This window comes from Phoxinus phoxinus, assembly GCF_949152265.1.
Source record: "Phoxinus phoxinus genome assembly, chromosome: 17".
Taxonomy (NCBI): domain Eukaryota; kingdom Metazoa; phylum Chordata; class Actinopteri; order Cypriniformes; family Leuciscidae; genus Phoxinus; species Phoxinus phoxinus.
In genome coordinates this window covers 15,534,165-15,548,461 of record NC_136892.1, presented here as the reverse complement: position 1 = coordinate 15,548,461, position 14,297 = coordinate 15,534,165, and the positions used below count along the sequence as shown (strand labels likewise).

Genomic DNA, 14,297 nt, shown 5'->3' with positions numbered 1-14,297 from the left:
AGAAAAATCGGCAGCATCTTATTAAACATGTTGAAATTGTGTTAAAAAGAGTAACTGCACTAGCTGAAAGCATTATTAAAATAGCGAAATATTTTATAAACAAATTCTACGAATACTAGCAGAGGTTAAATGTTGTAAAATATTAATATATAAACATTTATAAATATAATTAAAATCAACATTTAAATGTGTAAACTTGATGACACATGCATACAAAATAAGCATATAGCATGCCAGATTGCAAGACACCACTGTAACTGCTTGCACCATGTGACAAAAAGTGTTTTTTATCGAAAAAAGTATTAATAATAAGAAATAAAATAATATGACAATTAAAAAAAAATCCCCCTAAAAATGTCCATTTTCCATTTTCAAGGCAGTCGTTAGGTTTTGAAACTCACATGAAAGCATAACCCACAGTTTCTTTTGACCAAGCAGACATAGTTATTGGCTGATAGTTATCCCAGTTATCTTGTAATTCTAGAGTGTTCCTTTGATAACAAGAACGGCCAATGCTGTCACACACGTCAGGGAATCTTCCTCCAGCTTCAAACAGAGAAGAGGAATCAGTCATCCGTGAGCGCTGTGCTCTGACATTCACGTTCTTTGACATGTCCAGTTTCTGCCATCTTTGACTGTAGGCCATGATTAGCTCTGCGAACACATCTCAACACCGACTGCTCAATTCAATCACTCAGCTCACAATGTTTTTGGTGGAGAAATCTTCTATTTGTTAAAGCATAAATACATGAGATCATCGCATGAGTTAGTCAGCCTGGTTGTGTTTAACAATGTGTGTGTGTGTGTGTGTGTTAGCAGTAAAGGGAGAGGAGGAAATGTATGGTTTGGTCCGCGGGCAGCTAGTGAAGGTGATGAGGGCTGACAGTAGATGTGATAACATATGTAATGTAATTGGAAGTGTATCATTAACACTACACAGACCTTGCGCTGGCCTGCATTAGCATGATGTTTGTAGGTATCTCGTGGATGTGGCCATATGTTTCAGCTCTTTTTCTCTCTCCTTCTCTGTAGTGTGTTCTGTACCTCTGGTCACTGAAAATCCTCTACCCAAAGACGCTATTTTTACTGAGAGGAAATCATGAATGTAGACATTTGACAGAATATTTCACCTTCAAACAAGAATGTGAGTATTCCCCTTTTGTGCTCGCAATGCTGTTTTAATGCGCTGGTTATGTCATTTGTAATGGCGAAAGAATTACTAGTTAAAGGTATCAGTAGTAAATTCATACTTTCATTTAGCAAGGATGCATTGAATTGATCAAAAGTGACAGTAAAGTTATATAATTATATAATTTCCTTATTTAGAATAAATTATTGTATTGTTTTATAGGTAAGTTTACAATAAGTTTCATTTGTTAACATTAGTAACAATGGTTAATATATGCTGTAAAAATAAAACATATTGCTGATTGTTAGCTCATGTTAGTTAATGCATTAACTAATGTTAACAAATGAGACCTCATTGTAAAGTTTTAGCTTTATATTTGATTTGTAATTCATGTTTCAGAATAATGACAAGTTTAAAAGGGGTATATGAATTTCCATATCCCTATATTTCACGGTAAATAATCAAATAAGAATAACAGAGCACAGCCCTCAATGCCTCACTTTGTCTATTGTTCCTGAAAGGACAAATTTTTCCATTTAAGGTGAATGAGGTTTATAACGCAGAGCAGTTGGGAGGGGTGGAGGGTGGTGGGATGGAGTATGAGGTAATGCTTCAGAATGGAGCCTTCCCATGAGGCCGAGCGGCGGAGCACAGAGACAGGTGAGGTGGGAGGGAGAGGTGACGGCAAACTCTTTCTGTGTCTACTCCACTGACGTGTCGGCATGGTTACATATGCTTTTGAGAGGTGGCGTATTGAGACATAATGAGAATAGGACACGCGTCGACACACTGAGAGAGAAAAAAACCTTCTCTGTCTGGAGACACTGTTTATCTTGTGTGTGAGTGTTTGTGACGCACTGAGACACATGGGGCTGACCATTAAAGTTCGGTCCCACTAGAAATCTAATGAGGCCAGAGAAAAACATGATAAGTGCTGTCATAACAAAATAGCTGTTGTTTGCAACAAATATTAGGTTGTTTTGGGCCAAAAAAAAAACAAAAAAACATGTCACCTCTGGTATCTTTCTTAAAATGACTTTCCTTCATTTAGCCTTAGGGGGCATATCGTGGCAAAACAAGATTTTTTTGTTCTTTTGAAATAAAAGAGCTTGATGTACTATGTCAACATACTTTAATGTTAACGCATGGCTGTGATGTCAGAATCTTTACCCTATTAGAATGACCGCCCACGCTTACATATTAATTTATGTAGCATATTTACATATGCTCGTTTAGTTCAGCAACTTCTCCCTGATAACAACAGTGCCATTATGCTGAGAATAACCAATCATAACAGAGATCATTTACATAAATACCAACTTTATGTAGGTCCTTAACGCAACCTGCTGATAATCACATCGTTCACTTAGTTTTTCTCTTAAGAAAGAATTCTACTCATTCAGAAAGTTTATGAGGTGACAGATGTGTGCAATCAAACTACATTTCCCATCATGCTCTGTGGCAGCACAAGAATTTAAAAAATGTCTGTGTACATTCATTTTCTATGTATTTGAACATAGCTAAAAGACTTCTCTTCCTTTATACTCACTTGTTCTCTTTCTCCCTCTCTGTGTATCAGGTAAAATCAAGTATTCAGAGCAGGTTTACGATTCCTGTATGGATGCGTTTGACTGTCTGCCCTTGGCAGCTCTCATGAACCAACAGTTCCTGTGCGTCCACGGTGGCCTGTCCCCAGAAATACAGACCTTAGACGACATAAAGAAGGTACTGCCAAGCCATGCGTGAACAGCAGCGCTGTGTGTGGGAGGAGAAAGATTTCATGCATGGCCACAAGAAAGCAGTGAATGTGTGTGTATTACTGTATTCTGTATTATATTTGTGTCTCTGTGGCCTAGTTGGACCGGTTCAAGGAGCCCCCAGCATTCGGGCCTATGTGTGATTTGCTTTGGTCTGATCCCCTGGAGGACTTCGGCAATGAAAAGACCCAAGAGTACTTTACCCACAACACAGTCAGAGGCTGCTCATACTTCTACAGGTGGGTGATTTTTGTGTTTTTAAGGTGTGTGTTGTGATATGCCTGAGTGTGGACATGTTGTCACACTATATGAGAAAAGCTGTCACAAAGAATTCTGCCATAAAATGGCCTATTATGTATTTTTCAACTTAGGAAAACAATTTAGGAAATTAACAAAAATGTAAACGGTAACATACAACCATTGTTTTATGCTAAATATATTGTAATCAGCAAATACATTTGTTCAAACATGAATGGCAACTTGCCCAAATAAAAATATGACAACAAAATGTATTATTATCATTTATCAATGTTGAAAACAGTTGTGCTGCTTGATATCTTTGTGGAAACCATGATACTTGTTTTGTTTTTTTATCACATTATTCTTTGATTAATAGAAAGTAGGTTAGAAGAGAACTTTTTTAACATTGTAAATTTATTTACTGTTACTGATTAATTTAATGCATCCATAATGAATAAAAAGGTATTCATTTATTTCAAAAGAAATCCTACTGAACCCAAACGTTTGAAAGATATTATATATATATATTTTTTTTTTTTACATGAATTTTCTAAATATATATATATAAAAAAAATCTGTTTATATAGGTTTTATTGTGTTCACCTTTTTACACAACACCTATAGAAAAATATATTAGGATTTTAGTTTGGAAGACAAAATTATTCTTTTTTTAAGATGATTTTGAATGAGGTGTTTGAAACCAACACACAAAACCACTGCTTGAGGAAACGAGCAATTGAACTTTTCACTCAAAGTCTTAGTTACTTAGAAACAGCTTATGTGACAACTAGCCCCGGTTTCCCTTGTATGTATATGTAAATAGGCATACATTATATATGTGTCAGCGTGTATGTAGATGCTTGTGTAACAGATTGTGTGCACATATTTGAGTGTATTCATGTGAGTGTGTGTGAATGAGGACAGCCGAGTCGGTGGGGGGTTGTCGGGTCTCTCCAGGTGTTCAGGGTTGCTCTTGTTTTCTGCCCTCTGCTCTGAATGCATAAAGCAACAGCCTCTTAATATTTCACACACTGCTGAAAATTTGATGGAACAGCAGTGAGCATGTGTATGTGAGAATTAATGTTTGTTTCTCATAGAGCGAGAGTAAAGATTGGTCTTTGTTTTTCAGCATTTTGATGTTGGTGCTTTAGCATTAGCATTAGCATTTCATCTTCTGTATACAATAGCTTTGTGTGTGTGAGAAACAGACAGAAAGTCCTCCTATCTATATCCATCCATTCATCCAAATTTGGGCCAGTGATTTGTAGCCGTACATTTATTAGTGTGTCTATGTATGTGTTATATGCATAATACCAGTGGCAACCATGTTACAGGACACACAAGACTGAATGTATTACACATACACACAATGCTTCATACTCTACTTAGACAGATACCCACACACAGTTCTGTTATGCAAGGCTCACAGAAGCCATTTGTTTTAATCTGTGTTGTCAGTGTTCCTCGAGCTGCCCACCTCCCTGAATCACCATGTTGGTGTTTAATCACTACTCTTTCACTCCATTCACTCCGTTTGTTTATGTGATTGCCTTCATGCTAATGCAGGTTCTATGTATATGGTTATATGGTTACTATACAAATGAAGACATTTAGAGTATAGAAGAAGCAATTAGTAGCTAATTTTACATTTTATTACATTTTAAGCAAAATTGTAAATTATTATTTATTTATTTTTTACACAGAATATTTTCTGGTTCAGTTAACATGCATATTGTTTACTTCATGTAGCTATTGAAATAGTGAGTATTTTTAATTTTACGGATTGGCTTCCATTGTAATGGTGTAGTCACATTAGGTCAAATTAGCAGTCAAATTAAGATAAAATGTAGCTGGTCTGTTGTCAATAGATTAGCGAAGTATGAATCGTCACACAGAATAATTGTCGGAATAATATGAAAGTGGACCAGACTTTATGCTGATAGCCAAATGTCAGACTATGCGAGACTTGGGTGAAGCTATCAGACGAGGAGAAGGGGGGATGCCTTTTCAGCCTCTTGATCGTACTGTAGTCAGCAGAAAGAGTGAGATGGAAGGAGGGAGTGAGTGAAGGGCTTACACTGCGGCCAGCAACGGCAACACAGCTTTGCGATCTATCCCACAATCCCCAAGGGCTCTGCAGTGTGGTGTTGCTATGACGACCCGTTTCCTCTTCCCAAACTGGAGCGAGTGATAGCGAGAGAGAAAGAGGAAGAAGTGATTGGTAGAAAGCAGTGGTAAAGCAGCAGTGCCCCCTCATTAGCCGACAACACGAGAGAGAAAGACAGAAAGCAGCTCACACACCCTTTTACACACTCTCTGTGTTATAAGCAAACGTATGTTAGCACAGCAGCGCTTTCTCACAAAGAAGCTTGACGGCGTCCTTCCACGTTCATTTTCATTGTATGGAAAAGAGCAGTGTGAACATTCTGCCTGACCGCTGCTTTTCTGTTCCACAGAAGACAATGTTACAGGTTTAGAATATAGGTGGGAATCAATCAGCAGAGCTCTGAGGTTATAGGATGTTATTCATTTTTGGTTGCATTATGATTTTTAACCTTTTTTGTGTGTATAGCTATTTATTTAATCTGCGCTGGACTGTGTTGTTTACACGACAACGATGTACTAAAATCTGAAAAGTTTTTCCCTGTTTATACGGATCCACGGAAACGATTAAAAAAGTGGTGTTATGCATGCCAGTCCAGTAGTTGACGATGTCACTTTGGAAGGAAACACACTAGGCGCCAATAGACTGAACATGTAATGCGTATGCACATGGCGCCACCGTTTTCACCAGTTTTTTGTAGTTTACTCGGAGATGATAGCGGTATTGTTTTCTGTTCCCCATAATGCTGTTCCCATGTAAATTTATGGCCAAAATGCATAAAAAGCCAAATATGCACAAACATATTTGTTAGATTTATGCATTTCTGTCTATCAACACTAATACTTTCAACGCCTAAATTAATCTGCAGCAGTCAGGTGGTTCAAGTAAGAGCTCTGTAAGATGTTTACGTTCATTATTGTTATTTAAAACAGGAGGTAATTTAATGCCATCTTGTGACACTTTGCAGACTGTTCATTGTTAGTTTATGTTATCTCATTAAACAATATTAATAGATACAGATACTTTTAAGTATCAGATTATTAATATATACAGATTAACAGATACTTTGATTTGAATAATGTATCAGTAAATGTTGAAATGAATAGGTGTATTTACAAAGTTTAATATAAATACTTTATACATAATGTCATTGTTAGGTCACGGTAGCTAATGTAGTAACTAATGTTAATAACTTGCAAAGTGTTATATTACCGTATTATGCGTGTCTTATCATAAACTTGCCCTGAATCTTCTTCTTTTTAGCACAAAAAATATTTTGAAAAATGTACTAAACCATACATATAAAATTCTTGGCATGAGAATACTGATACAGCTTCATGAGATAAAGAATCACAATACTTTGACATATAAATGCCATTGAAACACAAATCATGTCAAGGTCTGCTGAGACTGTGAGTGCAACAGTGTGTCATGTATATGCAAACATATATGAACTCAATTGCATATATGTAAGAACAAGGCATTTCTTTTATCAGGCTATCTGTAAACATGGATATGGAGTGATAAACAGTTGAGCACCACACTGCCCCTGCTGGACACACATGGAACTGCACTAATGCTCCATTCACACATGAATGTTTTGCTTGGCTGACAGTGGAAAGCATTGAAAAAACAATACAACATTAATGAGACTCGTCCACCCACAGTTTCTGAATGTTGGCTCTTATTTTCTCTCTCATTCTCTTTTCCTTTTCTCAATCACTGTGTTGCAGTTATCCGGCTGTCTGTGACTTCCTACAGAATAATAACTTGTTATCAATCATTCGAGCACACGAAGCACAAGATGCAGGGTATGTATTTGCTGTCTTCAGCCCTTTATTTGTATTATTTGTGTACTAATATGCGCTTTTTAGGGGTATATAAAGTACAAATGTGTCCTTTAAAGTACAGTTTTTGCACATTTTGTCTATGAATGTAAAGGAAAACGTTTTTTATCTTCCCTTTCCCTCTTCTCACAGCTACCGGATGTACAGGAAGAGTCAGACTACTGGATTCCCTTCCCTAATTACCATCTTCTCTGCACCAAACTACCTTGATGTTTACAATAACAAAGGTGAGTCCTGCTTTCCCTTACAGTGAGATATGTGTGAAAAAATGGAGCTTTGTGATGGGAACAGAGAGCGTGGGCAGAACCATCAGCTCGAGTGACTCCATCCATGTGGTCTTATCATCCGCTGATGGAACAGGGTCAACCTCTCCGCAGTACCATCTAGTGGAGGCTTTTTGTGGAAATGAATGTTCAGCCACTTACAAATTGATGTAGTGTATATCAGGATGTATTTACGCCATTTTTGATAGGTATTTTTTCTCAGAGAGCTCGTTTAGCTTGGGTGGGTTTTGTCATATCATTGTGCGTACACATTATTTTAGCGAATCATTCCAGAAACACAATTTAGAAAACAATTCCACTTGAATTACTTGAATTAGGAAACAAACCCAGAGGCTCAGGAAGCCATGGACTTCCGGTCCTGGATTATTTGTCATATTATTGATTTGAGAAAACTTTTTCTTATTGCTCACTTCCTCAGCTGCCGTTCTGAAGTACGAGAACAATGTAATGAACATCCGGCAGTTTAACTGCTCCCCTCATCCTTACTGGCTGCCAAATTTCATGGATGTCTTCACCTGGTCACTGCCATTTGTGGGGGAGAAAGGTACCTCTGTCACATAAATGTACAGTATATACAACTGGATATTGACAGGCTTGATCATTCTTTTTGCTTAACAAAACAAAAACGGATTTTTGCTAATGTCCAATTACTTTCAACTAAATGTCATTTTGATATGTTGTGATTGACTGTTGCTTGGCCTGCAGTCACGGAGATGCTGGTAAATGTGTTGAGCATCTGTTCTGATGATGAGCTGATGAATGATGGAGAAGAGATCTTTGACGGTGAGACATCTCCTTCACTTGTACGCTTCACTGCCCTATGCAGAAGATAAACATGATTAATTCCCCATGAAACATGATTATGATTTCTCAACAGAGAGGGCCTTTTCTTTGGCGTCAGGTACATCCTGAATTATGACTCATGGGCATTACAATATCTTTCCTGTTAAGTAGCACTGTTGTGATATTGTGTTTGTAATAGCCCTTAAGTTTTGTGCTTGACTTAGCTAGCCGCTACAGGAACTAACTAAAAGTATGGGGAAAGCTACTTTAAAATTTAAGCATTTCAAGTTACAAGCTACTCATAATTTAAAGCAATTCAAACCAGTCAAACTAGTTGGAAACACGCTAGCCAAAAATAGCTATTTTGTAGCTAATAATATTTCAGCGTTATTATTTAGCCTACTTTAATCAGAGCAGTATATCTCTGATTCAAAAACAGTTACACATAACAATTTATACTTTACACCATATACAATGTGACAATGGGAGTGTTTTGTCACTACGCATTGGAAAAAGTAGCTTGTTACTTTAAAAGCTACATGATTTTAAGAAAAAACTGAGCTACGCTACTGAAACATGTAGGTTAGTTAGTAGTGTCGCTTCTTTAAGTTAGTTACTCTTGAAACTGCCGCCAACACAATACATACTTTCTTGTGTGTCTATCTACATCTATGTATATAAAAGAAGAAAAGTTTCTGTAGGTTTTTAGCCTCTGGTCATACAAACTGAGACTGCTTCATGTCTTTCTTTCCGCCCACAGCCAATGCAGCAGCTGCTCGCAAAGAGGTGATTAGGAACAAGATCCGTGCCATTGGGAAGATGGCCAAGATGTTCTCGGTGCTCAGGTACAAATGGGGCTTCCTCCAGCTGAGTCATTCAGTCTGCGGTCAGCTGGGTCACATGCTTATGAAACCGTTCTTGCTTGTCATATATGATACATAGAGGAAAGGCTTCTTAAAAGCAAGATATTGCTGATATTCAGTACAACATAAAACTGGGATGTAAGAAACTATTTTAAAGGTTCAGTATTGAATTCTTTGGACATCTGTGGTTGTAACATAAAAATGCAAGTTTGTGGAGGATAATTTTGTCAGTAAGTATTTTTGATAGACCCCTTTCCTAAAATATAAAGGCAGCTTTTGATTCATAAATACCCATTTATACTGTCTAGGAATAACAGTAAATGTGATTTTATAAAGATAACAATTATATTGTGAATATATTTAAACCAAAATATGGGCACAATCCTTTTTTATTTCTTATTTAATTACTGTAAAACTACTGTACTGTGATTTCTGTCCAGCCTGAATGCAGAATGTAAGCATAATGATATAAGTTTCAGTAAATGTTAACTTTTTCTCGTCAGAATTTTTTGGCAGACCCCAGTATAATAACTCCTGGTTTAATCTGCTTGGTTTTTGAAATGTACTGAATATAATGTTCACTGATAACTTATTTTATATGTAGCCTACACTTTTCAAAAGTTTGGGCTCAGCGTGATTTTTTTTTTTTTTTTTTTTTTTTATCCCACCATTTTTTTTAATCGCACCAGGAAGGGTGGGATGTCATGCTTTCAAAGCTAGCTTGCTATTTCTAGCCTCTCTGAAATTGCCTACCCGACCTTTTTCAATTGATCAAAATTGACAGTACAGAACATATATAATGTTACAAAATATTTCTATTTCAAATAAATGCAAAAATCTTACACAATATAACACAACCATATTAAGCAGCACAACTGTTTTCAACATTGATAATACGAAATGTTTCTTGAGCACCAAATCAGCATATTAGAATATTTTCTGAAGAATCATGTTACACTAAAGACTGAAAATTCAGGAATTACATTTTAAATTATACTTAAATAGAAAACAGTTATTTTAAATTGTACAATTTACAATGTTTTTACTGCGTTTTTAATCAAATAAATGCAGCCTTGGTGAGAATAAAAGACTTCTTTCAAAAACATTAAGAAATCTTGTTGACCCCAAACTTTTGGACAGTAGTGTAAAATCAGTGTATGACATTATTTCTGATGGTTATATCCTGTCTTTGCAGAGAAGAGAGTGAGAATGTGTTGACCCTGAAGGGCCTGACCCCTACCGGCATGCTGCCCAGCGGGGTGCTTGCTGGAGGCAAGCAGACTCTACAGAGTGGTGAGAACACGACCCAGTACTGGCCATGTTCCTCTCTTGGTTCTTGTCTCCCTCTCTCTCTCTCTCTCTCTCTCTCTCTCTCTCTCTCTCTCTCTCTCTCTCTCTCTCTCTCTCTCTCTTCTTTTTATTTCCTTCTTTACTGTCTCTATAGTGTCTGTCCCTGTCTCTTCCACCTGTCTCTCCATCTGTCTCTCTCTGTATCCTCTGACAAACTCCAGGCTTTGGGGTGCTGCTCTTTTAGTTCCCCCAAAGCATGGACACATTAGTGGGTCGGTTTACCCATCGTTGGTAAACTGGGGTGAGAATGAGTTTCTGAGAGGCCTCTAGGGTGTCCAGAGCACAGCAAGCGTGAAAAGCAGGAGAAGCCTCCTGCAAAATGTGCGAATGGTTGAGGGTATTGTCTGAGTCTGTGGTCCATAGTCTGGTTGGCGTGCATGCGTCTCTCAGGGTTGTCCCGCCGCTGCTTGTGCGCAACTGCTGCCTGTGCGTTTCTGCTGTTGCATGGCTTGTTCAGGTGTAACACACTCCCCATCTCTCCTTCCAGCAACCATCGAAGCCATTGAAGCCAACGAGCCGGAAGAAGACGGAGAAGGTAATTCCTGGACATGTATCTGGGTGTAATCCAGCATAAACTGGTAGAACATGGTAGATGGTTTCTAGCTGGTGAGACCAGGTGGTATCGGGTTTGTATCTTGTTTTAACATGGTCTACCAGTGGAAACCACATTTCAAAACACATCTACCAGTAGATGCTGGATTTTCCAGCACACTCTGAAGTTGACTGCTCTAACTAACTAACTAACACACCATATTAGATTTAGATTAGACCAGAAAGCCACCACATCACTACGAAAAGGCACCGCACATGTCTGGGAACAGTTTGGAGTCTGTTTTCAAATAATCTGACATAGCCTAAATTGCTTACTAGTTAACAATGTGGCTGTGTCCGAAACACGAGGCAGCTGCCTTATTTCCCACTCAGTCAATGACTAAACAGACAGCACCTAAGGAAGTGATTTCACGCAGACTTCCAAAGCACCATAACATCACTTTGAATGACCCAAACCAAATTCATGTGAGCTTTAGAGACAAGTAAGCTAATTTTCACTTCTCAATGCTATGGATGCTATGATTTTTGCTTGTTTTGCAAACATTTTCACACACAAAAAATATGGATTTATACACTTCCATTAAAAAGTTTGGGGTCAGTAAGATTTCAAATAAACACTTTTATTTAGCAAGGATGCATTCAATTTTTCAACAGTTATTTCAAATTGTACTAATATTTTACAGTATTACTGTCTTAACTGTATTTTTAATCAGATGAAAGCCTTGGTTACTCCAACCTTTTGAATGGTATTGTATATTTACATGTACATTATAATGTTATAATTTGTAACTTTATCTGTATAATGTTAACATTTATTATTATATTTTTAAATTTTTCACAAATAAAAAAAAATTCTTCAAATTTTAGGTTTTCTTTAAAGGAACACGCCAACTTTTTGGGACTTTATCTGTCTGACGCACACACCGCTAGTCTAGCTTAGCACAAAGACTGGAGGTAAACGGCTCCAGCTAGCATACTGCTCCCAATAAGTGACAAAATAACGCCAACATTTTTCTATTTACATGTTGTGCTTTGTGTAGTCACAGCGTGTACAAATAACAAGGTCACATGAGACACAGACATCTTCTAACTGTATACATACTGGGAACTATATTCTCAGAAGGCGAAGCACTGCTCCTCACCACGGGGCTTATCTAACTCTGGGGGATACGGTGAATAAGCTAAAGTCCCAAAAAGTCGGCGTGTTCCTTTAAGGAAATAAATGGCAATAAAAGCTTGTCAGCTCTTCACTCTTATCTTCAATAAGATTTCTTCAAGACAGAAATTAACTTAAATTGGCATCCATGGCATAACATTACTGATTGGTTTGTAATTTTCAACACATTCTTACTATCTGACCAAGCCTATCACAAGCCACTGACCCCAGGTCAGTCATCCTTATTGATGAGCCCTGCACTGACTACAATACGTGTTTCTCAGTTAATATCCATCTAGACATTGACAACAAGAAAAACAAACATTTATTAATTATTTACTACTTTGAACTGCTCCATCAGCCAGCCTTTTCCACCAACCATCAAATTGCATGCAGAAAGGCATGGAAGGATACATCTACTGAATGCTGCCCTTAAAAACAAACCATATGAATTCCTGCCCCCTTATATTGCATGCAAATGCAGTGTTTTTGTGGGAGTTTTTAGGTTTTAGACACAGCCGTTATGCAAGTAAGGCATCACAAGATGCTGTTTGTATAGAATTTTGATTAACAGCGACAGCAATTTAACCAGATATTTGCCGTGCCCTTTTTGAGTGGTGACATTAAGGGAACATTCCTTTTATATCTTGCATGATGGTTTGAAGTAGCATCTAAACTGGAGGCATGATTTTTTGATATGGTATGTCGGGCGCTGCATTTCCTCTGGCCCTCATGGTTCGAGTGTGGGCGTAGCATGTGATTAACCGCAATCAGGAACTCTCAGCCAACCAGAGTGTGTTCCTCTTCTGCAACCTCTCACTTTCTGAGACCAGCTCACCTCAGTGATACACAAATGGATGGACACAAGGGGTTTGGATACTGCTTTCTATTTCTACAGTTAATCGATTGACAAATAAAGACAGAGCTACTGTGAGCTACGAGGTTGTTAATCGATGGTAAATGCTTCTCTTGAAACCGGCAGCCTGCATTATTTCAAATAATTTTTTTAAATAATCATGTTTAACAGCTGAATTTGTGGTGAAAAACTACATCAACCATGATGCTGTACAGTCATGACAAGCAAATAGCCTCAAAAGAGCTTGTAACGCCCTCTCACCTGAAGCACTGCGAATGACATAATCAAGTCGGTTTCTCTACACTCTCAAAATACTTAAAAATTTGTGCACACACACACACATATATATATATATAAATCTTGCAAAAATATTGTTTCTATGAATATAATCAACTTTAAACTAATAGTTTTATATTTCTCCATCATTTTTTAATTCGACATGTTGTTTGCAATGCTTCATGGGATTGTAGCTCTTTCCCTCATTAAAGCCGTTAAGTACCTTGGTTTTGTTTTTTTGTCCAATTTTCAAATACCTTTTTGCTTCAAAGCAAAGTGTGCGATGTTGTGATTCACCTCGTAGCTGGTTGGTTTGGTTCGTGGCTTATAACACTTTAACGAAGACTTTTTTAAAAATCCCTATGGGAAAAATAAATGGAAAAAATCTTTCTGGAACTAATGCCCCTTAAAAACTATTTGATGGGCACTGTTGCATTCTAGGAAACGCAACTGACGCATGACTATAAAAGCATTTAAAAATTAGTTATTAAATGATACATTTTTTTAATTAAATATAAGTGAATATAGATATTTTAAATATTATATTTATAAATTGAAAATATTTTTTAGTATGTGCAATAAAAATATGCTAAATATAAGTGCATTTAACAATTTTTTATGTCAATTTTAAGTCATTTATTAAAGTGCCCCTATTATGTTTTTTCGAATATCGTTTGTGAATGTAAACGTTCTGCAAAGCTGTGAAGTCGAAAGTGCACGATAAATAAGGTCTAATAGTCTTCCAAAAGAAAGAATAGACTCTGAACCACCTAAACGAGTCGTCTGTAATTCAAATCCCACTGCATGCATTACGGTTCTTTGTCTCTAGATAAGACATTTGTATAATGCCGCCTATGTTGTACGTTGTCTGCCCGCAAACATGTAATTTTACTAACGACTACATCTCAAATCTCAGAGTTCGATGCAGGATTCACAAAATGCTTGCTCTTGAAAGATTGGTCAGTACCCAGTTTATTTGGATCAGCTTACTCCATTTTGTTAATTGGTCTACCACTACACTTGTTAATGCTGATGGTGAGGAATTATAGTTGCAACATCTCATAATTTACATGAAACTGAGTAGTGTATCACTGAGAAAC

General features: G+C 37.2%; 1 protein-coding gene across 2 annotated transcripts in view; it reads left to right on the top strand.

Moving 5' to 3' along the window:
* Positions 1-14,297, top strand: part of ppp3ca (protein phosphatase 3, catalytic subunit, alpha isozyme) — a 44,952-nt gene that overhangs the window by 28,372 nt on the left and 2,283 nt on the right. The window contains exons 4-13 of one of the 2 annotated variants that reach the window (XM_079586080.1): positions 1,033-1,144; positions 2,709-2,854; positions 2,986-3,125; positions 6,964-7,041; positions 7,210-7,304; positions 7,780-7,905; positions 8,067-8,144; positions 8,905-8,989; positions 10,203-10,300; positions 10,845-10,892. In XM_079586080.1, the coding sequence (XP_079442206.1) occupies positions 1,033-1,144; positions 2,709-2,854; positions 2,986-3,125; positions 6,964-7,041; positions 7,210-7,304; positions 7,780-7,905; positions 8,067-8,144; positions 8,905-8,989; positions 10,203-10,300; positions 10,845-10,892 (1,006 nt within the window). The remainder of the gene's footprint in view (positions 1-1,032; positions 1,145-2,708; positions 2,855-2,985; positions 3,126-6,963; positions 7,042-7,209; positions 7,305-7,779; positions 7,906-8,066; positions 8,145-8,904; positions 8,990-10,202; positions 10,301-10,844; positions 10,893-14,297) is intronic. The other variant, XM_079586081.1, reaches the window with a different exon arrangement.